Below are 24195 nucleotides of genomic sequence, written 5' to 3' on the forward strand. Positions count from 1 at the left end.
CATGGGGCTTTACCTGGCTGTGATAAACAGACTGGCAAATTCTACAGTAAGAACAATAAATGCACCAATTTGAGAAACATACAGATATAATACTGTTAATGAGGAAGAAAGAGAGAAGAGGAGAGACAGATGAGAGAGAATATTCTATAATGTAATGGACACAGGGATCAGAAATATGTTTTGACAGTGAGAGAAAGAACATTTGATATTTTCTTCAGAAGGGACCATAACATGGCTGTACAGGTCAAGAGAGAGTGAGGGAAACAGAGAAAGAGATAGAGAGTGGTAGAAAAGAGAAAGAAATATGTGGGTGTGGGCCGCAGCAAGAGGATGGTGGGTGAGTGAGTGAGGAAGAGGAGGAGGAGGAGAGAGAGGAAGAGGAAGGTCTTGAAGGCAAGGCGGGCAGGAGAAACAGAGAAGGCAAGCAGGCTGGAACAGGTGGACGTGGGAGTCAGCAGGGAGATCAGGACAAGGGTACGTGGAGGGAAGTAGAGTACAAAGGTGGTGGACCAATATGGAGTATACTTGCCCTTGAAGTCTGATCCGTCTGAGGAGGAGACAGCAGAAAAGAAACAGGGGGGAACGGGTAAAGGGGAGGAAGGGGGTCACAGACAATATTTTATTCAATGACTGTTTGAATAAAAATATTGTTTTTCAAAAGAAGGAAAATCAAGTCAGTCGAACAGAGATGAACAACCAAGAACAGGAAATAAAAAATGAACAATCGCAAAGAATACGCAAAAAACAAAGAAAATGAATGAACTCCAGGAAGGCGGAGAAGAGGAGAGAATATTTAAGGACACGTGACCAGAATAAGAGCTAATGAACCTTTAAGATATGAATATTATGATGAACTAAAAAAAAAAATCACAAGCACACATATGATCAGGGGAGCGGAATGCTTTGGTTTGGAAAGAAAGAAAGAAAGAAAGAAAAAAGAAAAAAGAAAGAAAGAAAAAAGAAAGAAAAAAACAAGAAAGAAAAAAGAAAGAAAAAAGAAATAAAGAAAAAAGAAAAAAGAAAGAAATAAAAAAGAAAGAAAGAAAAAAGAAAGAAAAAAGAAATAAAGAAAAAAAGAAAAAGAAAGAAATAAAAAAAGAAAGAAAAAAGAAAGAAAAAAGAAAGAAAGAAAAAAGAAAGAAAAAAACAAGAAAGAAAAAAGAAAGAAAAAAGAAAGGAAAAAGAAAAAGAAAGAAAAAAGAAATAAAGAAAAAAGAAAGACATAAAAAAGAAAGAAAAAAGAAAGAAAAAAGAAAGAAAAAAGAAAGAAAGAAAAAAGAATGAACAAAACAAAACAAACTAAACAACACAATAAATGGAACAAACAAAAAAGAATGAAAGAATGAACCAATTTTAAATAAAAAAAAACTGAAGCACAAACAGCAAAGAAATAAAAGAGGAACAAACAAATTAAATGAAACAAAACTAAGCAATTAAAAACAAACAAACAAACAAACAAACCAAATAGAAAAAACTATAGATCAAACAAAAAATTAAACGAAACAAAACAAAATGAAAGCATGAATAAATTAAAAGACAAAAAATAATAATAAAGAGTTAAGAATAAAGAATAAACAAAACAAAACAAAAGAACAAACTAAACAGCATAATAATATGAAGGCCTAACGAACAAAATAAAAAGAAAAAAGAATGGACAAAACAAAATTAAACAAAATCAAAGAACAAACTGAAGAGCAAATGATCAAACAAGCAAAGGAAAGAAAAGGAGAACAAGCAAAAGAAATGAGAAAAATAAACCAAAGAACAAACTGTAGCTTTAACAAAAAATGAAGGAAAGAGAAAAAGAACAAAATGAAAGCATGAACAAAACAAAAGTACAAACTAACTAAGGGACAAACAAACAATCATACAAAAAGAGACAGAAAGAGAAAGAAAAGAAAAGAAAAGAAAACAAAACGAATAAATGAACAAGCCAAACAGTAAACAAAATTAAGAAAGAAAGAAAGAAAGAATGAAAGAATAACCAAAGACATTTCCATCTCCTGTGCAGGACAATTGCCCATCAGGGACCACTGCAGGATTTTTTTATTCTTATTAATTGACTGATTCCAAAGCTGACTGCAAACAATATGGCACAGTGTGCATTCACACAAATCAAAAGCACATGATAAACACAACTGAACAAAAAGCACAAAGCGGACAGTGAAAAGCAAAAGCATGCCTCTTTTCACACCTCGCTAACTTAAACGAAATCAAAGAAAAACCTTTCCAGACAACAGATGCTCCAGAATCATCATTGTGAGAAGGAAGGCAGAGCATTTTTTATGTTTTGGCAAAAGGAAAAATAATAGCACATGGTCACCATTATTTTCAACTCAGTAAACACAGTAAAACCACAGCTTTCACCTCGCTGGTTTTCATTGAGGGTTTTTTCTTATCATCCGTGCAGAGAAAGAAAAATCACCTCAGTACAGAACGGTATGAAGACAGAGGGGAAGAGGGGAGAGGTGGGGTGGGGATTTATAGAAAATACATCCACTCTTGTCTCTCAACGTTGACGAGGGGTAAATTGCGGCGACGACTTCCGGGAATCCACGCTCGCACCGGACGTCAGTCATGGAGGTGGAATCTTGGCTGAATGGACGAGGGGGGATAAGGGGGCAGGGCAGGGGGCAGGAATTTTTTTGGGAAGAAAGAAAGGTGAGGAGGGTTTGCGTTAGGCCGCCCCTTGTACTTACACTGGACTTGGAGTATCTGGTCGCTCAGGTTGGCCCTGATGTGATTCTCACTGTAGGTTGGCAGAACTAAACCAAGACTGCAAAAAAGGAAAGGTGGTTAGTGTTAAAGGTGATACAAGTTAAAATACTTTTCTTTTATCTCTGTCAACATTATTGTAGTTTAACCACACATCTAACAAAAAACTGTCAAAGGGGCAAGAAAATGCATTCTCTGAAAACAAGTCTTATTATCCTACACAGTTCTGCTTGTAAGGTCAATCTGTATAGTTTTTGAGATATTTTAAATGGAAAACAAGACAAAAGCACTGATTAAGACAATGATTTTTCTTAATAGAAGTACACAAGACTGACAAAATGTCTTTTGATTCATTGCTTTATCCTGTTGACCCTGGTTAGGACATTCGAAATCAGGAGATTTGAATAAAAGGTTACTAAATTCAACAGAAATGAAACCATCGAGAATGTGGCCTCCACCTGTAATCTGTGCCCTCCACTGGAGACCATATATACGTCCTCGTGGCCTCATCAATGTAACGCTACAAGTATAAATAAAAACAAAGAACTGTTTTAGACAAGTGGAAACTTCCCAACCAAATGCAACATGTTCATAATCAATGCAAATAAGTGTGATATGCACTATGCCGATATGACTACGTATTAAGAGGGAACGTCGCAAACCTCATCGACAGATTTCACTAGTGTCTTGATCTTCCTCTGTCCTGCTCTGCCGTCAATCATTTGACGCCGAATCTGCAAGAGGAGAGAGAAGAAGAAAACGAGAGACAAAGAAAAAAGTTACTTTATTTGACTATTCTTTATACAGTTACCTAGACCTAAGCACATTTAAAGGGCTGTTCATACCGAACGTGTCCTTGCACTAAAGAAGCCAGAATCAGTGCAGTGAATAGTACTGAGCACAGCTCTCGAGATGCATTTTTAAAAGTTGAAGATTGTTTTTAAAAAACATGGCACTCCTGTGTGGGACGTTGAACAAAACCCAGCAAGACACGGTGTAATGGTCAAAGACGTCCGTCTAGCGTGTCCGTCTATGTTTACATAGTTTTACTTTTTGTAAAATAATTTTGAAAAATACTTTTCAAATTACAATTCAAATAGTTTTAATTACAAATACAAATTTATTTGTATGGCTATGCTTTAGGGTAAGAAAAATCAACTTAATATTATTTGAAAACAAGTCTTATCATCTTATACAATTTGCTTTTTCAAGCTAATTTAACTTTTTTTCATGTTAATCAGATATATTGGTGATCATACTGATATTGACCAATATTGCAAATTCTTTAAAATGATTGTTATCGTTCTGATTAGCCTGATATTAAAAAGGGCTTATTTTTCCCCATTCAACAATAACTGCTTTTCTAATGCTAGATTTGCAAAGAAAAGAAACATTTTACTTATCATATTTCATATAATACATTTCATGTTCTAATGCACATTATAATGCTTTGATGCCTGATTTCCTGTGAAATATGTACGCTGGATCAGATATTTAGTATGAAAAAGACTCATTTTTAATTATTGGCAATCATATTACCAATAAGCGATAACAATATCTGCTTTCTGTCTCTGTCAATTTGTATGTATTTTTTGTATATATCATCCCATGTGACTTGCTGTCATTTAATCACTTTTTTAATTACTTATTTATGTGGCACATTCAACTATTTGCAGGTGAGAAGGATATTTACATCTTCTTTGTTTCGGTCTGGGAGTTCAGCATCCAAGAAGTCCAGCGTGACCGGTTCTCTGAAGTTAATGATCTGAACGAGTCCATCAGAAGAAAGGAATTATTATAAAGGGTGGGGATAAACATGGCAAGTTGGAGACAGGAGCAAAAAATAAATAAAAATAATATATATATATACAGTACTGTGCAAAAGTTTTAGGCACTTGTGAAAAATGTTGCATAGTGAGGATGTCTTCAAAAATAATGACATAAATAGTTTTTATTTATCAATTAACATCATACAAAGCTAAATCAATATTCAGTGTGACCACCTTTGCCTTTAAAACATAACCAATTTTCCAAGGTACACCTGGACACAGTTTTTCTTGGTTGTTGGCAGATAGGATGTTCCAAGCTTCTTGGAGAATTCACCACAGTTCTTCTATCTATTTAGGCTGTCTCAATTGCTTCTGTCTCTTTATGTAATCTCAGACTGACACGGTGTTCAGTGGGGGGCTCTGTGGGGGCCATGACATCTGTTGCAGGGCTCCCTGTTCTTCTATTCAAATCTTTTCTATTTGCAAATTAATGTTTGGGAGTCTAAAATTGATTTTCCCTATTGACACACTAAAGCTGAAGATATATATAACCAGATATATAGGCACCATGTGCCTAAAACTTTTGCACAGTACTGTGTATATACATACACATATATACATACATATATATATATATATATATGTGTAAACATTTTGACACATCGACTTGTGAACATTTTTTGTAAACCATTTGGCTTTCTCACCTTAGGTTGTAGGTTTGGATGAAGGAGAACATAGCCATTGGGATCTATGGCAAATGTGTAACCATTGGCTCCAAGCTGTGTAAAGACACATGAAAACAAGAGGTAGATAAAAGATTTATGATCAAGGTATGTGTGTTTTAGAAAGAATGTGAAAGGGATGGACAGTATGAGAGAAGCGTTACCTTATACCGCGGTGTGAGTTCTTTAATTTCACTGAGGGCAATGTCTACACCCATGACACCAAGAATCAGCTGATTCTGCAAAAAAGAGACCAACAGGAACGCATACGATTGAGAAGCTTTTAAAATAACAGACCACAAGGGGGCAGAATTGATATATGACAAAACTATAGGTAACCTAACAGTCAAGGGCCTTGTTTCCTAATAATGTCTCTCATAACTTACATAATTTATTATGAGACATTTTCTGTTGTTCTTGGAAGTGTCTCAGACTTGTCAAATAAGCACATTTCTTTGCTTTCATATTATATATGCTGTTATGTAGCAGTTCATTATTGACATTAGTGGTTATGAACAATTATCAATTGTGGTCAGACAAATTCATATGACTTGGGTTAGGAGATCAATTCAGGTGCAAATAAAGTGAGAAATGATTGTGCCTCCAAGATACATAACCTTTATGCGATGGTATGTAATGTGCTGAATTATAATGAAGTCTCCATTAATCACATACTGCTAGGACAGTTATTCTACAGGAAAGGTTACCCATTTATCAATACACATAATGAGATTTCTGCAAACACATGGGTTGAATTTTGGACCTTGAATCCAAACGGGCAATGCTCAACTTGTAGTTTTGCCTTCAGGGTGAAATCTTCATTTCAGGTGTATCGATAAATAATTTTTCTCAGGTTTGTCCTGTCGGGGTATTGTGCAGTAATAGTGTAATTTTCAACTAAGTTTTTTATATTTATGTTATACTGTATACAGGGTTTGAAATTCACTTTTTGGCTTACCGGCTACTGTGGCTAGTAGTTTTCCAAGGTCACTAGCCACTCAACATTTTCACTAACCAAAATACCTCGCAAAAAGTGATAAAAGTAACTGGAGACTGTAACTGCATGCATTTGTTTGGACATTTTATATTAACAAGAATGATATGAGTTCAGCAGGACACAGACTTAATGGTTTAAGGAACCTATAAAATATCCAAAGGCAAACGCCAGTTATAACAGGAGTAGGACAGAACAGGAGGAATTAAAAAAAAATGTTTTTTTCCATAATTTATGGAAGTTTCAACCTCTTCAAATTGTACTTGCCTATGAAAGGTTACCATAGTTCTACCATTGTTTAACAGTGACATTTGTAATGACAAGGCCATTATGTAAGACCCTGGGTGGCCTCTACTGTGGTTAGGTTAATGGTAATAGTCTTTTCTAAAAATAAAATTAAACTAGTGTTTGTTATGAAAAAGCTAACAGCCTAAACACATTTAGAAACCTTTAACTACAACTTTCACAGTTGAAGCCTAATAAAAATAAAGTCTAATAGATTTAATATGAATTTATACAAGTTACCTATTAGTGTTCCTGCATTAAAAATAGATATATTTAAGTAAGGATGATGTGTATTTAAAAAAACTGATGATGTATTTGTCTCCTCTTTCCTCGTCAGTGCTGTTTATAATGTATGTCAAGCAGTTTGAGAGGTTTGATTTCCACCAAATAGCGCTTTATACTAGAATGTTCTCTGTAGAATTCAAATAGGTCACATAAATTATGTGTCTTCTGTTTCACTCTAACAATCTTATCTCTGGAGTGCTTTGGAGTGTGCTGCGGCGGTTCACGCGAAAGCACTCTTCATTCGCCCCTGCACAGTTATGTGCGTGTAAGTTATGAGAGGCATGAATACCATTACAATTTCCTCCGGCAGCAGCTCCGAGTCGCCCGACATTCACAGAATTTTCAATTTTCAAAATAACCCTGAAAAAAACGGCACCCGCCAAAATGGCTAGTAAGAGTGACAGAGTTGCCCGTCACAGCCGATTTTTACCCGCATTTGGCTGGTTGGCGGGTGTTAATTTCAAACCCTGATGTTTTTTACATATTATTTCTGTTTTGGTGACATTGTGTAAATGCAAAAAGACATCTAAAATTTTTTATTTTTTTTTAATTTTTTTTACATGAAATGTGTAATTTTTGTGCCACTACCAGCACCAAACAGAATTAAATAAATAAAATATATATAAATTAATGAAATATATTTATTTATATTTATGTTTGTTATTTATATATACACTACCGGTCAAAAGTTTTAAAACACTTGACTGAAATGTTTCTCATAATCTTAAAAATCTTTTGATCTGAAGGCGTATGCTTAAATGTTTGAAATTAGTTTTGTAGACAAAAATATAATTGTGCCACCATATTCATTTATTTCATTATAAATCTAAAATATAATTTAAAAAAAAAAGTTTTTGAAATGGATGACTTGGACCAAATAATAAAGAAAAGCAGCCAATAAGTGCCCAACATAGATGGGAACTCCTTCAATACTGTTTAAAAAGCATCCCAGGGTGATACCTCAAGACGTTGGTTGAGAAAATGTCAAGAGTACATGTCTGCAAATTCTAGGCAAAGGGTGACTACTTTGAAGATGCTAAAATATAACACAGTTCTGATGACTTTACTATTATTCTAAAATGTGAAAAGAATTATAATAAAGAATGAGTAAGTGTTCCAAAACTGTTGACCGGTAGTGTATATTCATATCTAGTTTGTTTATTTGTATATTTATAATATATAAATACATTTGTAATTATATATGTATGAGTGGTGCTTGCCTGTCCAGAACTTGTTTCATGTCAAAGCATTACACTGTAACTAATAAACAGGGAAAAGAGAAATGTATTTTTAACATAAAAAATTAAACACTTCACCTTTACAATAAACAAGGTGTTGTCACATAAAACACGTGTGAATCTACAATGATTTTACAGTGAAAACAGGAAGCATCCAACAAGGATTAAATATCATGTATTTGCTTTTTAGGTTGAACTGCAAATTAAACTTCATACTGAACTTTGAATCATAATCAAATGCCCTTGTGTGTCTTCAATGTCAAGCCTTAAGCAAAACTTATTCAATATGCACTCAACATGATTATGAAAAATGCCCCTCTCAAATGGTTTGTCAATGTCAACTAGAGAACATGTTAAGAATTGGAGCTGGAATGTGATCGCACTAATAATGCAATAATGCCATAATGCAACCTTTGTATAACGCTGCAGGGTACACATGAAACAAATTACAAGCAGTTAATTTACAGGAAGCAGTTCAAGTCTTACTTTCGAGTCCCCATCAGCTGTGAGATTGAAGACTGGCATTGTTCCGGTAATGACGAGACCTAAACCCTGTAGAAAACAAATATGGAAATATATGATGTTTATTTGTGGTATTATTGTGAACAAAAAGAAAACTGACATCTAACAATACACTGCACACATTAATAAAAGAGCCTCATATAAACTGAAGCATGAAGACGCCAATTTGTACTGGAAGCTGCAGAGACGAAAACACATTTAAATTGGTTTGTTCTGGAAAGAAAACAAAATCACAGCCAGTGGCTATAACTAACAATACACATACACACAAATTGTTTCTCAGTTTGAAATCTACAAACAAAGAGATGTCTGTGTGTGTGTGTGTGTGTGTTTTATTCTAATAATTATCATTACCATTTTTTCAAACATGTTTTTTACATAAATAAATACTATGTATCACAACAAAACTCTGAAACTCTGTTGCAGATTTAAATCTTTAACTACATGTTGTCATCAGAACAACAAGTCAGTTATTGCATTTTTAACATTACTTTCAAAAACGGTTCACGGCTCATTTCCAGTTGGAAATAATAAGTTGCTGTTCAGTGAGTGGGCTGAGGGGGCGTTGCCCGCATAGATTTTCCTTGTGCCCCCCCAGAAACTTCTGACACCCCCTACCGGTCCGAAGAGACAACCACTTTTCCACCCTAAAGATCAAGATGCATTTTTAAAAGTTGAAGTTCTTGACACGGCATCTAAAAACATGCGCTCATGCACAAGATGCTGAAAAATACGTGGTGCAACAGTTTAGCGCATGTTTATATAATGCAGACAGACCACAGCGCGTTTGGTGTGAACGGCCCCTTGGATTCCGCGCAGTCCTAGCCATTGGCCATATTTGAAAATACAGTATATGATGCAAATTTGTTGAGTCATTGATAATGACGACAGTCTTCCTTACCAGAGCGTCCTGGTAAACGTTGGTCCACTGCACCTGTTTCGCCCGTTCGCCTGCCAACACCATCGGCCGACTCAAAACATCCAAGTATTCCTGATAATGACAACAAACATAAATAATAGAATGCATTCAAAAATGATAGTATTCCACCACCACATACAAGCCCAGAACTATCACTAACAACAACAACACACAAGCAATACTGCACATAGCTCAAAGCCTGACACTGCAGCCAGGAATCCCACACCTCTCTCTCTGTAATACAGCACACAACACTGATTCGCCGCTCCATTACATGAAGCACGCTGTTAAAAGCGTCCGCCCGAGGGGCCAGTAAAGCCCGCTGCATTGAGGCCGTCCCAGCCGTAACAAATCAACATAAAGCAGCTATTAAAGTATATTACAGCTGTTAGAAAGTACATTCCCGGTCTGGAGGGGTAGGGGCGGTCTGTGACAGTAAGAACACGTTTATACAGCATTCTTGATGCTTTGTAGCTGTGCTATTAGGGATGCAGTGCTTCAGTTAAACGGTTCTCTTCACAAGCTCTCAATTAACAAAAAGTGACAAATTAATAAAAATGTATCACATAAAACATAAAACAAGTCAACATAAAACTAAAATGCTACCCATATCGTGAGTGAAACAAGATTTTAAATGAGAAAAAAAATGCCACCACTCTTAAATTCTGTATTGGGCTTAATTAATTTTTTTTTTTTATAAAAAGGTTGAGTCTTTTGTTTTGCAAAGGCTAATTTCATAGCTAACACTTATATATATATCCTAAATACAAAAATTAAATAATATTTTCACACTTTTCATGTAATTTAGGAAAATTACATTTTGATTGGAAATGATGGCCAATAAAAATATTCTGCTCACATGTGATGTTTTCTTCAAATATCACTTGTCTCATGTTAGATCTTAAGCATACTCTTCACTGATACTTTTGTCCACTTGGTTAACAAGTACACTAATTTTGTAAAGGGGAAAATTGTAGGACAGTCCGGTAATTTTTTGAAAAGTTGATATAAGATCATCTTCAAACAATAAATACTGAAATGGTTTGTTTATTTCACTCTTTGTTTAGATCATAGTTTTATACATGTAATAATTTGTATTTTTGTTTTGAATTTCTATAGTTTATATTGAAAGACTGGGTCTGGGACAAGCCTAAATCTTTAAAATGTGTACATAAATGGCACATGAAATGTACCAAAAATGAATGATGAAGGCTGGTAAAAAGTTTTCAATTCAATTTTAATGAGACTTTTAAATTACAAGAAGATTAAAGATGATATCTGCTTGTTTAATAAAATTAAAAAGACAATTTCTTGTTAATTTCATGTCGCAAGTCGTGCACATGACGTGTAAGTGACCAGGCATTTATTGACAAAGAAAATAAGGTCATTTTGTTCAAATTTCATGTTGACTTAAGTAGGACAAAGGAGGACATGGAGTCTAGTTTGATTTAACTATGAAAGTAAATAAAATAGACATGAGGCAGAGAAATTCATTTCATGTGATGTATACCATACAGTACATACACAATTTCAACATAACACTTGTTGGGAAGTTATTCATTTCAACACTTCACTTGTGGATGAGTAAACACATTTAATACGTGCAATGGTAACGCTATTTTTTGTACATGCAATCTTCCAAACTCAAAATCTTAACAAATCTAATTGAAGACCAGACCTTCGTAGATAATATATTGTGTGCGTGAAAGCCACTAACTTGTATAGCTGCAGCATTAGGCCACTATTATTTCTCGCTAGAACACGAAAGTGCTGACAAGCGTAACCTATTCTATTATTAACTCGCTAAACCACCGTTTAACACGCTGCGGGGACACATTTCAGCGGAGATGATGACAGGCAGACCTTTTCACACTGGAGAAAGGTAAACAACAGTAGGCTGGTAATGGGGGTCTTTGCGGTACAAGGGGCTACAGAACAGGGACACAGCAGGCCACCAGCACAGATTAGCTTGCAGATTTCTTGTCTGTCCGTAAATGTTTATGAACTCAAAGGAGCAACTAAATAATGAACACGCTGCATACTTTCATGATTCACATTATACTCGTAGGCTTCAGCTTTGACAAATGCGCTCATTAAATTATATACAGGTAGAGGTGTGAAAGAAGGTAAGGCAGCTGTGTCCTCTGTTTTCTCCATTTCAGTATACTCGCATAATTAAATCATAACTTCCAATCACAGTAAATGTTGGAGTACTTATTATTAAATACTATTATTTCTGTGTACAATTAAAAAATATTTAAATAATATATACAAATATGTTCTTACAGAGGACTTTCTTAGTTTGTGTCTTTAGAATGCTTTTTTAACTTTTGTAATGCATATATTATAGTGTGAGTGACTATACAGTACATACAGTGCATTCATAAAGTATTCAGACCCTTAAGCTAAAATGCTTTAAATGTTTCCCCCCACATCAATCTACACTCCATACCCTTTGAGAACTTTGAGAACTAAAAAAAACTGAAATATCACATTGACATAAGTATTCAGACCCTTTGCTATGACACTTGGAATTTAGCTCAGGTGCATCCCATTTCTCTGGATCATCTTTGAGATGTATCTACGCTTTGATTGGAGTCCACCTGTGGCAAATTCAATTGACTGGACATGATTTGGAAAGGCACACACCTGTCTAAATAAGGTCTCACAGCTGAAAATGCATATCAGAGCAAAAACCAAGCCATGAGGTCAAAGAAACTGCCTGCAGAGGATTCTTTCGAGGTACAGATCTTGGGAAGGCTACAAAAAATGTCAGCTGCTTTGAAGGTTCCCAAGAGCACAGTGGCCTCCATAATTCATAAATGGAAGAAGTTTGGAACAACCAAGACTCTGCCTGGCCAAACTGAGCAATCAGGGGAGAATGGCCTTGGTTGAGCTCCAGAGATCATGTGTGGAGATGAAACCTGCAGAAGGACAACTATCACTGCATCACTCCACCGATCTGGCTTTATGTCAGAGTGGCCAGATGGAAGCCTCTCCTCAGTGCAAGACACAAAAAAGCACCTAAAGGACTCTCAGACTGTGAGAAACAAGATGCTCTGGTCTGCTGAAATGAAGATTGAACTGTTTGGCCTCAATTCCAAGTGTCATGTCTGGAGGAAACCAGGCACCACTCATCACCTGCGCAATACCATCCCAACAGTGAAGCGTGGTGGTGGTAGCATCCTGCTGTGGGGGTGTTTTTCAACGGCAGTGACTGGGGGACTGGTCAAGGTTGAAGGAAAGCTGAACACAGCAAAATACAGAGATATCCTTAATGAAAACCTGGTCCAGAGTGCTCAGGTCCTCAGACTGAGCAGAAGGTTCACCTTCCAACAGGACAATGATCCTAAGCACACAGCCAAGACAACACAAGAGTGGCTTAGGGACAACTCTGCCAATGTCCTTGAGTGGCCCAGCCAGAGCCCGGACTTGAACCTAATCGAACATATCTGGAGAGACCTGAAAATGGCTGTCCAACGATGGTCCCCATCCAACCTGACAGAGCTTGAGAGGATCTGCAGAGAAGAATGGCAGTAAATCCCCAAATCCAGGTCATACCCAAATAGACTTGAGCCTGTAATCGCTGCCAAAGGTGCTTCAACTAAATACTAAGTTAAGGGTCTGAACACTTACGTCAATGTGATATTTCAGTTTTTTCTTTTTAATACATTTGCAAAATTACAAAAATCTGTTTTTTGCTTTGTCATTATGGGGTATGGAGTATAGATTGATGTGAAATTATAAAAAAAAAGCATTTTAGTATCAGGCTGCAACATAAAATGTAGGGGTCTGAATACTTTCTGAATGTAACGTACATGGGTGTTTATCACTGATATTTATATAGAACTGGATCACTGAAACAATGGTAAACTGCCAGCACGAGGTGAAACCACCTAAGGTGTTTCGAGCACCCATCTTGGTATGCCCAAACTTTCATAGAGCAGCAATGACTGACACCACTGTTTCACCATCTCCGACCTGCGGATATGACAGTTTCATTTCGCCCTCTAGTGACAATCATGTTTAATTTGCTTGTTATGGATAATATTCATTATGAGGGAGAAGATATATGTGGATCGCGATGTCAGAGCATTCACCTGCCCCGGTGTTCAGTCTATCAGTGCAGCACAATGATCACAAAAGGAAGCGGCAAAACTGTCCACAAGTTTACACGTAAGTAGGAAAAGTTGTAACGTCTGCTTGCTTAGGGTGACAATATGTTCTTACCCCTGAAAGGGACTATAAAAAAGTCAGACCGGGATATGTAAATTGCCTTAAATGCCCGGAGTTTTTATAGTGATGTGCTCTCTGTAGTCATACAGGGATACATGTCATAAATACGTGTTCGTTTGCCATTTAAATCTAGCGTATCAGTTTAATTTAAAACAGCTTTGCTTTGCATGCACTCTTATTCAAATAACAAGGCACTTTTTGATGAAAACATAAAACAAGTCACTCTGAACAAAAACTTAGATGCTCACAATAAATAAGTCCGAAAATGTCTGTTTGCATTTTACCTCAGTTTCAGTGAACTTGTTTACATTCAACTGATCTGTTCGCCCATGAAGTTTGTTAGTGGTGGATACTGTTTGATATATTGTAGATACACATAACTCGCTCGGGCTTTCAAGAAAGAGATAAAATGGGGGGCCTGGGTAGCTCAGCGAGTATTGATGTTGACTACCACCCCTGGAGTCGCGAGTTCGAATCCAGGGTGTGCTGAATGACTCCAGCCAGGTCTCCTAAGCAACCAAATTGGCCAGGTTGCTAGGGAGGGTAGAGTCACATGGGGTAACCTCCTCATGATCGCTATAATGTGTGGTTCTAGCTCTTGGTGGGGCGCGTGGTGAGTTGTGTGAGGATGCCGCGGAGAATAGCGTAAAGCCTCCACACGCGCTACATCTCCGCGGTAACGTGCTCAACAAGCCACGTGATAAGATGCGTGGATTGACTGAGATCGTCCTCCGCCACCCAGATTGAGGCCACTACGAAGAGTCACTACGCCACCACGAGGACTTACAGCGCATTGGGAATTGGGCATTCCAAATTGGGGAGAAAAGGGGAGAAAAAAATAATAGGAAAAATGTGTAGGACGTTTGCGTTGTAGGGATGTACATGCAGATTTCAGATATAAAATCGGCAACTGAATGACTAATTTTTACTCACTGAAATGAGATGATTTCCTATTAAGTCAATAGGGACATTGGAATGTTTGGGCATAGCAATATGTGGCGCAGTGGCTCCACTGATGTGACGTCATGAGCAATCCAGTTCTATATTATACTGAGACATAGCGCGTGTTGAGGCTTCACGCCATCCACCGTGGCAACCACGCTCAACTCACCATGCGCCCCACCGAGAACTAACCACATTATAGCGACCACGAGGAGGCTACCCCATGTGACTCTACCCTCCCTAGCAACCGGGCCAATTTGGTTGCTTAGGAGACCTGGCTGGAGTCACTCAGCACGCCCTGGGATTCGAACTAGCGAGCTAGCGAACTCCAGGGGTGATTTTCTTTTTTCTTTGTGTGAAAATTATTTCTATAAAAACTATTTTCAAAAATATGTCTGTCCCTTTCAATAACTGTTTATGCCGTCATATCCACCACACCAACATTTTTTGTCCCTTTATAAAGTTTTTTCAAAAGTAAGTGTGCATGCTTGAAATGAAATATGAGACAACTGATGTTTGAAGAAAACAAAGAAAAATCAAGGTAATTCTCACTTTTATTTAACTAATAATATTTTTACTGGCCGTCATTTTATTGGGTGCACTATATACTGTATACTGCATATTATTTTTAAATAGTATGTGAAGCAGTATGCAACTTTTCAAAATAATATTATGCTACAACATTGTCACAAGACCTCACTTCGCTGCATATCTATGCATTATGCAGAATATAGCAAATAGTACACATACCATATACTGTAAAAATAATATGAGTACATTTTTTCATTTTTTTAATAGTACCCATTTTTAAATAATATGTGAAACAGCATGTAGCATGCACTGATAAACGTTTTAAAACAATAGTATGCTAGCATATTGTTTAAAAAAAAAAAAAACTCAATATGTGGCACATTTACGTCTACATACTGCAGAAATAATATGAGTAGTATGGTAGAATGCCATTCCGAACACATCTAAACATTATCAGAAATATTTTTCAGTGTGGTTGGCAGTTATTTTTGGCACTGCACGTCCACGGCTCTCTGTTGTAACAGTATGTGACAGTAGAGGAGGTAGCGGTGAGGTGCACAGGTGTGGTGGCCGCTGCTGTTGATATATTCAGTAATGCACCCACACCTGTCTCAGGAAGGCTATTAAAATAAATGGCAGTTCTCTGAATTAAAATTACACTCAGTCTAATAGAACAGCTGACGGTCTACTCATGCGCCTGATCAGTTTGCCTGCGGGGAGGTTAGTCACAGGTAAGGAGGATGGGAACCCACAGCAACAAAAAAATCACAAATATGATCACTTGACAATAGTATGCTCTTTTGAGATATTCAATTGATTGTCCTAGACAGCAATGAAACTAAATGGAGAGAAAACTTAGACTTTACTTTCTCATTTGTATCTATTTATATTCCTCATAAGGAATTTCAGGAAACACATCTGAAACATCTGAAATGTTGATACTTCAATGAAATTGAGGTGAGAAACTATGAACAGGCAACCTCTGAGCAATATAATTTTCCTCTGGGAATGGAAAGGAGGAGAAAGGAATGAATAAAGCAAAAGCTGGATTGGAAAAAGAGGGGAACAGATCATATGAAGTGATAGAGGGGTAGAGAGGAGATAAAGAAGAAAGGACGGGACAGGAAGAACAGATGATGGGCTTTTGGAGAAGAGAGACGTTATTGCAGTGGGTTTAGAGAGCTTCGGTTGCCTTGGGAAAGATTGCTGGAGGATAATGAAAACTGTACGGAACTGGATTAGAAAAATCACAGTCTTATTTGAATCTCACTGATGCTAAATATAGAAACGAGAAAGTCTGTATTGCTTTATCTGTTCCACCATCTTTACAGTTCTGCTCTCTAGCATGACATATATATTTCTAAATAGAGATAACATCTTCGTAAGTAACTTCAAAGCTCATGAAACATAATGAACTCCGAGTGAACTGGAATAATGCTTCTGAGCCACTCTTGGCCATGAGTTACAGATGTTTTACCACGGTTAAGGGCTTTTTAGGAACTCAACTTTATGTTGTACCTCAACATCCCTTAACTTGGATAAAATAACCACAACACAGCCTTTTGTGGGTTAGTGCTTCCTCTATTACAATATGCACAAGGTTTAAGTAATGACTAACCTGCGTGTTAATTCTGATGGCCCCGATGGAAGGGATCTCAAAGTAATAACCTGTAAAGAAAAAAGCAATAAGAGTGTTGGTAATGCCGATTTTTTTTTCAGCATCTCGCACATGAACGTCACAAATTGTAACATTTAAAAATGTGTCTCAAAACACCTGCATTCTGTTCCATTTGTTGTGCTGCTTTTTTAAAATGTAGAATAAGTGGCAGTCTGACTCTGAGCGGACCCTTAAAAGGTAGCTGTCTATGTAGATAGTAGGGAGTTTTATCTGTGTGAGTGTGTGCCTCATTCAGAGGCAGCAGTTCAGAGGCTGATTATTGAGAAAGTGGACACACAGATGGGGTCAGTATGCCCAGCTCACTGCATTGTTAGAGACAAGAGTGTCTGAACAAAGAGCAGAGAAATTGAGGTGCCGTCCACAGAATGTTTAAAGCCTAGAAGAAATTCACTGCAAACTGAAGCTCAAATCCTTGAGGCATTTTCTCTCTTATTCACATACTTGCATATTTCTTAAAGTAACATGGTAACTTAATTTTTGTATGGCTTGTGTATTAATGTCATGATGCTTTAAAACTGACCTTACAAAAACTAAGGTGCAGAAAATCATTATTATTACAATTATAAAAAAATAAAAAAATCCTGTACTTAAATTGAAAGTGGGAGTCAAGCCACATCTCGACATCAAAACATCATAGAGGTTTCTGGATGGGCTCTTTTTACTTTGGCCAGTAAGCAAGCACCAAGCAACGCCTTAGCAACCACCCATAACACTCTTGTAACCATATAGCACCATGCTAAAAGCACTCAGTACACCTTTGCAACACCATGGTAACCACATACACAAGACACACGCTTGCATTGTGGCAGTGAGTTTTGCACCACCAAGCACCACATTTTCTCCAGAAAAAAAAAAAAGATTCCTCCTCCGATTACTCAACAGCTCCATTAACGATTCTTTTTCAAATTAATAATTGTAAATAAGAAATGCATTTTTTATTGAAGTTACTGCCCTCAGTATTCGGTTGTCAGATGAGATCATTTCAAATTTTGACAGATCAGATATAATAAATTTGATATAAATTTAATACAATTCATGAAAAAGGCTTGTTTACACAGACTTTTTAATGACTTTACAAAGACTTAGAGGCATAAATGCAATCCAGTAATTAGTTCTACTGTAATTATATATTTAACAAAAATTCTATACAAAAAAACATATTTCAATTAATCATTTTTTTCTTATAAATTACACGGGTCTCACTGTATGTTTCGTGCTGTAGATTCAAAAGAACCGGCTCATAAGAGTCATTTGTTCAGGAATTGGACTACACTGGTCGTGCTGCTGCTGAATTGCGCAGCATGAAATCCTGTTTGAGTATTTTAGTACGGTGTACTACCCACATAAATACACGTTCAAGAACCGTTAAGGTATTTTTTTTTAAATGGAACTGGTTCCAAATAAGAATAATTTATATAACTTATTTAATAATAAAAAATATAATAATTAAGAATAATTTCTACATTAAAACTTAAATGATGTCTAAAAGTTGTACCATAGCCGGTAAAGTTCTAGGCTCAAAGTAAAATATGCCTTTTGACTAAGATTTTTTTTTGTTTGTTTTTTTTGCAATGCTTAATTTTTTGCACTTGTATACTTGCCCAAATTACACATCTGTTAAGTAGCATAAAACACGCTGAGAGTGTGTATAGTTAAATGTCACCACAGACACCTAGACTAAATAACTGAGGTGACGTTCAGCTTTTTCTCACACAATGAAGATACTAAAAATTATAGCTAAATCAAGAGAGATAAATAAATGAGGATTTAAGTAGTATAAAATTATGTAGCAAAATATAATTTCTCAGAATCATTAAAATCTTAAGTGGTCATCTTAAGCTTTAGCTCTATTGTTTTACAAAAGAGACCGACAGACTTATTATGAATTAATAGTTTTAAATTTGCATATTTTCTAAACAGCTATTACACGTTTTTCACTAATGCAGTGTAATTATCTGTGGCTATGAAACGGAATAAAAAAACATTCACCTCATGGTTTGGCCTTCACTTAGCATGCCATCATTGCTGTAAAGGCTGTTGAACAATTTCAGTCTTGATAACTTCAGTGGCAATACTTGGTGGCTCATTTGAGCTGAAACGGTTATTAATGTCCAGGTAGTGTAGAGCTCAAATCACTGTAGTTACAGTATATACAGTTGTGCTCAAAAGTTTGCATAACCTTGGAGACTTGGTAATATATGTACCATTTTTAAAGAAAATATGAGTGAGCAGGCAAAACACATTTCTTTTATTTCTTATGGGATTCATATTCAGCTGTAGGTTATAACAGAATGGCACAATCATAAAACAAAACACGGCAACAAAGAAAAAATTAAATGACCCCTGTTCAAAAGTCTGCATACCCTTACTTGTTAATACTGTGTATTGCCTCCTTTAGCATCAATGACAGCGTGCAGTCTTTTGTAATAGTTGTCTATGACGCCCCAAATTCTTGCAGGTGGTATAGCTGCCCATTCGTCTTCGCAAAATGCCTCCAGGTCATGCAAAGTCTTTAGTCGTCTTGCATGAACTGCACATTTGAGATCTCCCCAGAGTGGCTCGATGATATTAAGGTCAGGAGACTGTGATGGCCACTCCAGAACCTTCACCTTTTTCTGCTGTAACCACTGGAGGGTCAACTTGTCCTTGTGCTTAGGGTCATTGTCATGCTGGAAAGTCCAAGAGTGTCCCATGCGCAGCTTTCATGCAGAAGAATGCAAATTGTCTGCCAGTATTTTCTGATAACATGCTGCATTCATCTTGCCATCAATTTTCACAAGACTCCCTGTGCCTTTAGAGCTCACACACCCCTAAAACACCAGTGAGCCACCACCATGCTTCACAGTGGGGATGGTATTCTTTTCACTATAGGCCTTGTTGACCCCTCTCCAAACATAGCACTTATGGTTGTGACCATAAAGCTCTATTTTGGTCTCGTCACACCAAATTACAGTGTGCCAGAAGCTGTGAGGCGTGTCAAGGTGTTGTCAGGCATATTGTAACCGGGCTTTTTTGTGGCACTGGCGCAGTAAAGGCTTCTTTCTGGCAACTTGACCACGCAGCTCATTTTTGTTCAAGTATCATCAAGTATGTGCTCCTTGAAACAACCACACCGTCTTTTTCCAGAGCAGCCTGTATTTCTCCTGAGGTTACCTGTGAGTTTTTCTTTGTATCCCGAACAATTCTTCTGGCAGTTTTGGCTGAAATCTTTCTTGGTCTTCCTGACCTTGGCTTGGTATCAAGAGATCCCCAAATCTTCCACTTCTTTATAAGTGATTGAACAGTACTGATTGGCATTTTCAAGGCTTTGGATGTCTTTTTATATCCTTTTCCATCTTTATAAAGTTCCATTACCTTGTTATGCAGGTCTTTTGACAGTTCTTTTCTGCTCCCCATGGCTCAGTATCTAGCCTGCACAGTGCATTCACGTGAGAGCTAACAAACTCATTGACTACTTATACACAGACACTAATTGCAATTTAAAAAGCCACAGGTGTGGGAAATTAACCTTTAATTGCCATTTAAACCTGTGTGTGTCACCTTGTGTGTCTGTAACAAGGCCAAACATTCAAGGGTGTGTAAACTTTTGATCAGGGCCATTTGGGTGATTTCTGTTATCATTATGATTTAAAAAGGAGCCAAACAACTATGTGATAATAAATGGCTTCATATGATCACTATCCTTAAATAAAATACTTTTTGCATGATCAGTCATATTTTCAAAATCAATGCCAAAATTTAAAAATTTCTGCCAGGGTATGCAAACCTTTGAGCACAACCGTATGTGCAGCTAAAAAACTGTAGTTGTTTAAGCTAAACTAATAGCATTTGTGGCATAATGTCAAATACTGTACTAGAATAACATTTAAATAACACTTGTTCCTTGGTTTAAAAAAGGCAACTGCAAATGGCATTTACAATGGAAGACTGGATGGTTCAAAAGCAGAAATGTGCAGCTCATTTTTATTTTGGTTTGAGTGGATTATGCTGTTTTGTCATGCACTGACTTCTAAAATGAAAAACTGGCAATTCATTAAGAAATATCCCCTATGCACTCAATATCACTCTGCATCATAGTCTTTTGTGATATCCCTTTAAACTAACAAATGTCAGTTCCTTATTGACATCATCCCCCAGAAAGCGAAGGGCACATTTTTGGAGGGAAAACAACATTACAAGCATTAGTAAATATTAACAATGGATTTACTGAATTCTGTGATGCTTTTTGTGATACTAGTTGGGTTGTCTAACTCTAAAACATTTCATTCTTTTTGATAAAGATTTAGAAATCAGTATAATATAACATTTTCAAACGAAGTTTAAATATGAAAATGTACTTCATGTTGACACCCTATTGTACGTGAACTCTTAAATCCTCACTGAGCAATGGCTAACTTTAGGTCTTTATTACCATCCTTTTTTGGCATTGTGTAAATCATCTTTGAAGTTATAATTAATAAAGTTTAAGAGTCTTAGCTTGACCAGACCAGCTTAACTTGTATTGAATACAGCACATTCCATTAAGGCGACAGCCCCTTAAAATGACTAAATTCAAAGGTCCAGATAAGCAAGTCAAATCTAGGGCAGTTAATGAGTCAGAAACCATTAAAATATTTATGTCTTTAAAAGTGTATCAAAGTCAAGAAAATTAAGAGTATAAAAACTTAAAAAAGAGTGCTCAAGAGATGTCTGAGGGTCAAACCAATCAGCAAGCTAGAAAGAATCTAATCAAATCAGAGAATCACCGGGAATCAAAGGAAGTCACAATTGGCTCTGATTCAGCGGCGGCCATATGAGACTTTGTTTGTGCCAGTGGAGTGTGAACAAGGCTCGCTGGGAGACAGCCGGTTGTGTGACAACACATGCTAAGCTGTGTCAAACAAACATGCTGCTCATTGTTGCCGTGAGTCTGATCCCTTGACATGGTCACGATTACAAAAAGCCAGATCCATTTGTCTCAAATCAAACAAAAAAGACGCAGACAATCCGATCCAATCCTCGCCTGTCAAAAAGCGCTTTGCATATTTTCGAAGGCGGAAGCATTTGTTTGCATGCTTGGGTTTGTTTGTGTTTGTTTTAACTGAGGCAGCGTTCATTTAATGAATATTTTAAACTGGGTACGGTGTCGTACACGTATTCTACACTAGAGGGAAAGATGCAAATTATGTCGTCTTTGTTGCGGGTGTCAAAGGTGTTCCTCTGTTGTTTTGTGATTTCGCAAGTGAAATGAAAGACTACATTGGCGATCAAGTCCACGGAGGAAAGCTAAGAAATGCGTCTTGCTTGCATTGCCAGGCAACGTCCCCTCTCTGCCAGTCATTACAGTGGAAAACATGGCCGCACAGAGGACTAATCCTTTAGTGCAAGCCGTTGTGGCTGGAGACATGGAGAAGTTGTGAATGCAGTTATCGCAGGAAAGCCAGTTGCTTTTTGGCTAATTAATTAGAAAGTGGGGAGGGGTGGTTGGGACAGTTTTCTGGCACCATTCGCTATTAACTAATCAGAGAGCTGGAGAGGGGGAATTGTTAAGACAGAGCTGAGAGAGTAGGGAGGTTTACGCACTATATGCCAGGAATTAGATTGTTAGATCAGAAAGGTCAACATTATTGAGCGGAGTTGACCGGGATTACATGTAACCTCAAAGTGGTATTATAAAACGGATTATTCTGACTCTAAAATCTGCAGTTTTTACACAAACCTGTGACCACACATCTATATTAATATGCCAAGCTGCTATTTTGCTTGGGACCCGTAAATATATCTGTATTTTTATAAATGTTACTAGATTTTTATGTTTTCTAATGACAATCTGAGTGGTGTTTTTTAATGTGCACAACTCAGCATCACAATGCTAGGGTGATGTGGGTTATTGCCATGGTGTTGCTATGTGGTTGCCGGCTGTTCTCAGTGGGTGCTAGGGTGTTACTATGTGGTTGCTAAGGCATAGTGCATTTACCATGGTTAAAGACCCTTTGAACCATGCCCAGCAAGCAGCACCACCCCTTAATCAAAAGAACAAATCCAGATGAAAAGCCTGACAATTTAAGACAAGTTCAAGTCTCCTCATTAAATTGATATTCACAGGCAAACACTCTCCTACCTTTGTTGGCACAGGCGATCCACTGCAACGGAGTCACATCATAGTTGTGCTGCCCAACTGAGAATGTAAAAACTCTCACCTGTGGATGAAACATGGACCTATTATAGCATTCGATCTGTGTAGCAAAAGGGTATGACCATCTACAAAAGTATTTCGGACACTTAAGTCACACTTAAATATAAATGTAATTGCACTTGGTTTGCTAATTTGCTATTTAAAGGGATAGTTCACCCAAAAATGAAAATTCTCTCACCATTTACTCACCCACATGCCATTCCAGAAGTGTATAACTTTCTTTCTTCAGCAGAACATAATCGATGATTTTTTGAAGAATATCTCAACTCTGTAGGTCCATAAAATGCAAGTGAATGGTGATCAGACCTTTGTAGCTCCAAAAAGCACATAAAGGCAACATAAAAGTAATCCATACGATGCCAATGTTTAAATCCATGTCTTCAGAAGCGATATAATAGGTGTGGGTGAAACAGAACAATATTTAAGTCTTTTTTACTCTAAGTCTCGACTTTCACTTTCACTTTTATATCTGAAAGTCACATGTGGTGCCTGTTTAGTTCAACTTTCACATCTGAAAGTGAAAGTGGAGAGTGTGGAGTTCTGTTTCTCACCCACACCTATTATATTGCTTCTGAAGACATGGATTTAAACATTGGCGTCGTATGGATTACGTTTATGTTGCCTTTATGTGCTTTTTGGAGCTATTTTCTTTTTTTTTTTTTTCCTTTTCTCCCCAATTTGGAATTCCCAATTCCCAATGCGCTCTAAGTCCTCGTGGTGGCATAGTGACTCACCTCTATCCGGGTGGCGGAGGACGAATCTCAGTTGCCTCCACGTCTGAGACCATCAATCCGCGCATCTTATCACTTGTTGAGCGCATTACCGCAGAGACCAAGCGCGTGTGGAGGCCCACGCCATTCTCCGCATCATCCACGCACAACTCATCACGCACCCCACCGAGAGCAAGAACCATATTATAGCGACCATGAAGAGGTTACCCCATGTGACTCTACCCTCCCTAGCAACCGGGCCAATTTGGTTGCTTAGGAGACCTGGCTGGAGTCACTCAGCACGCCATGGATTCAGACTCGTGACTCCAGGGGTGGTAGACAGCGTCAATACTCGCTGAGCTACCCAGGCCCCCACTGGAGCTATTTTCTAAAAATCTTTATTTGTGTTCAGCAGAAGAAAGAAAGTAATACACATCTGGGATGGTATGAGGGTGAGTAAATGATGAGACAATT

General features: G+C 37.3%; 2 protein-coding genes across 2 annotated transcripts in view; one reads left to right on the plus strand and one right to left on the minus strand.

The window, feature by feature from the left end:
• LOC127448973 (uncharacterized) overlaps window positions 1-24195 on the plus strand; it is a 222445-nt gene that overhangs the window by 25736 nt on the left and 172514 nt on the right. The window lies entirely within an intron of this gene.
• The window catches only part of LOC127448953 (voltage-dependent calcium channel subunit alpha-2/delta-2-like), a 282297-nt gene that overhangs the window by 16503 nt on the left and 241599 nt on the right, over window positions 1-24195 (minus strand). The window contains exons 13-22 of the mRNA XM_051711950.1: window positions 22937-23015; window positions 16777-16826; window positions 9432-9521; window positions 8495-8560; window positions 5371-5445; window positions 5189-5263; window positions 4409-4480; window positions 3378-3449; window positions 3174-3235; window positions 2700-2776 (exon numbers count right to left, since the gene is read on the minus strand). Coding sequence (XP_051567910.1) covers window positions 2700-2776; window positions 3174-3235; window positions 3378-3449; window positions 4409-4480; window positions 5189-5263; window positions 5371-5445; window positions 8495-8560; window positions 9432-9521; window positions 16777-16826; window positions 22937-23015 — 718 coding nt within the window. The remainder of the gene's footprint in view (window positions 1-2699; window positions 2777-3173; window positions 3236-3377; window positions 3450-4408; window positions 4481-5188; window positions 5264-5370; window positions 5446-8494; window positions 8561-9431; window positions 9522-16776; window positions 16827-22936; window positions 23016-24195) is intronic.

Source organism: Myxocyprinus asiaticus, chromosome 12, assembly GCF_019703515.2.
Source record: "Myxocyprinus asiaticus isolate MX2 ecotype Aquarium Trade chromosome 12, UBuf_Myxa_2, whole genome shotgun sequence".
Classification (NCBI taxonomy): Eukaryota; Metazoa; Chordata; class Actinopteri; order Cypriniformes; family Catostomidae; genus Myxocyprinus; species Myxocyprinus asiaticus.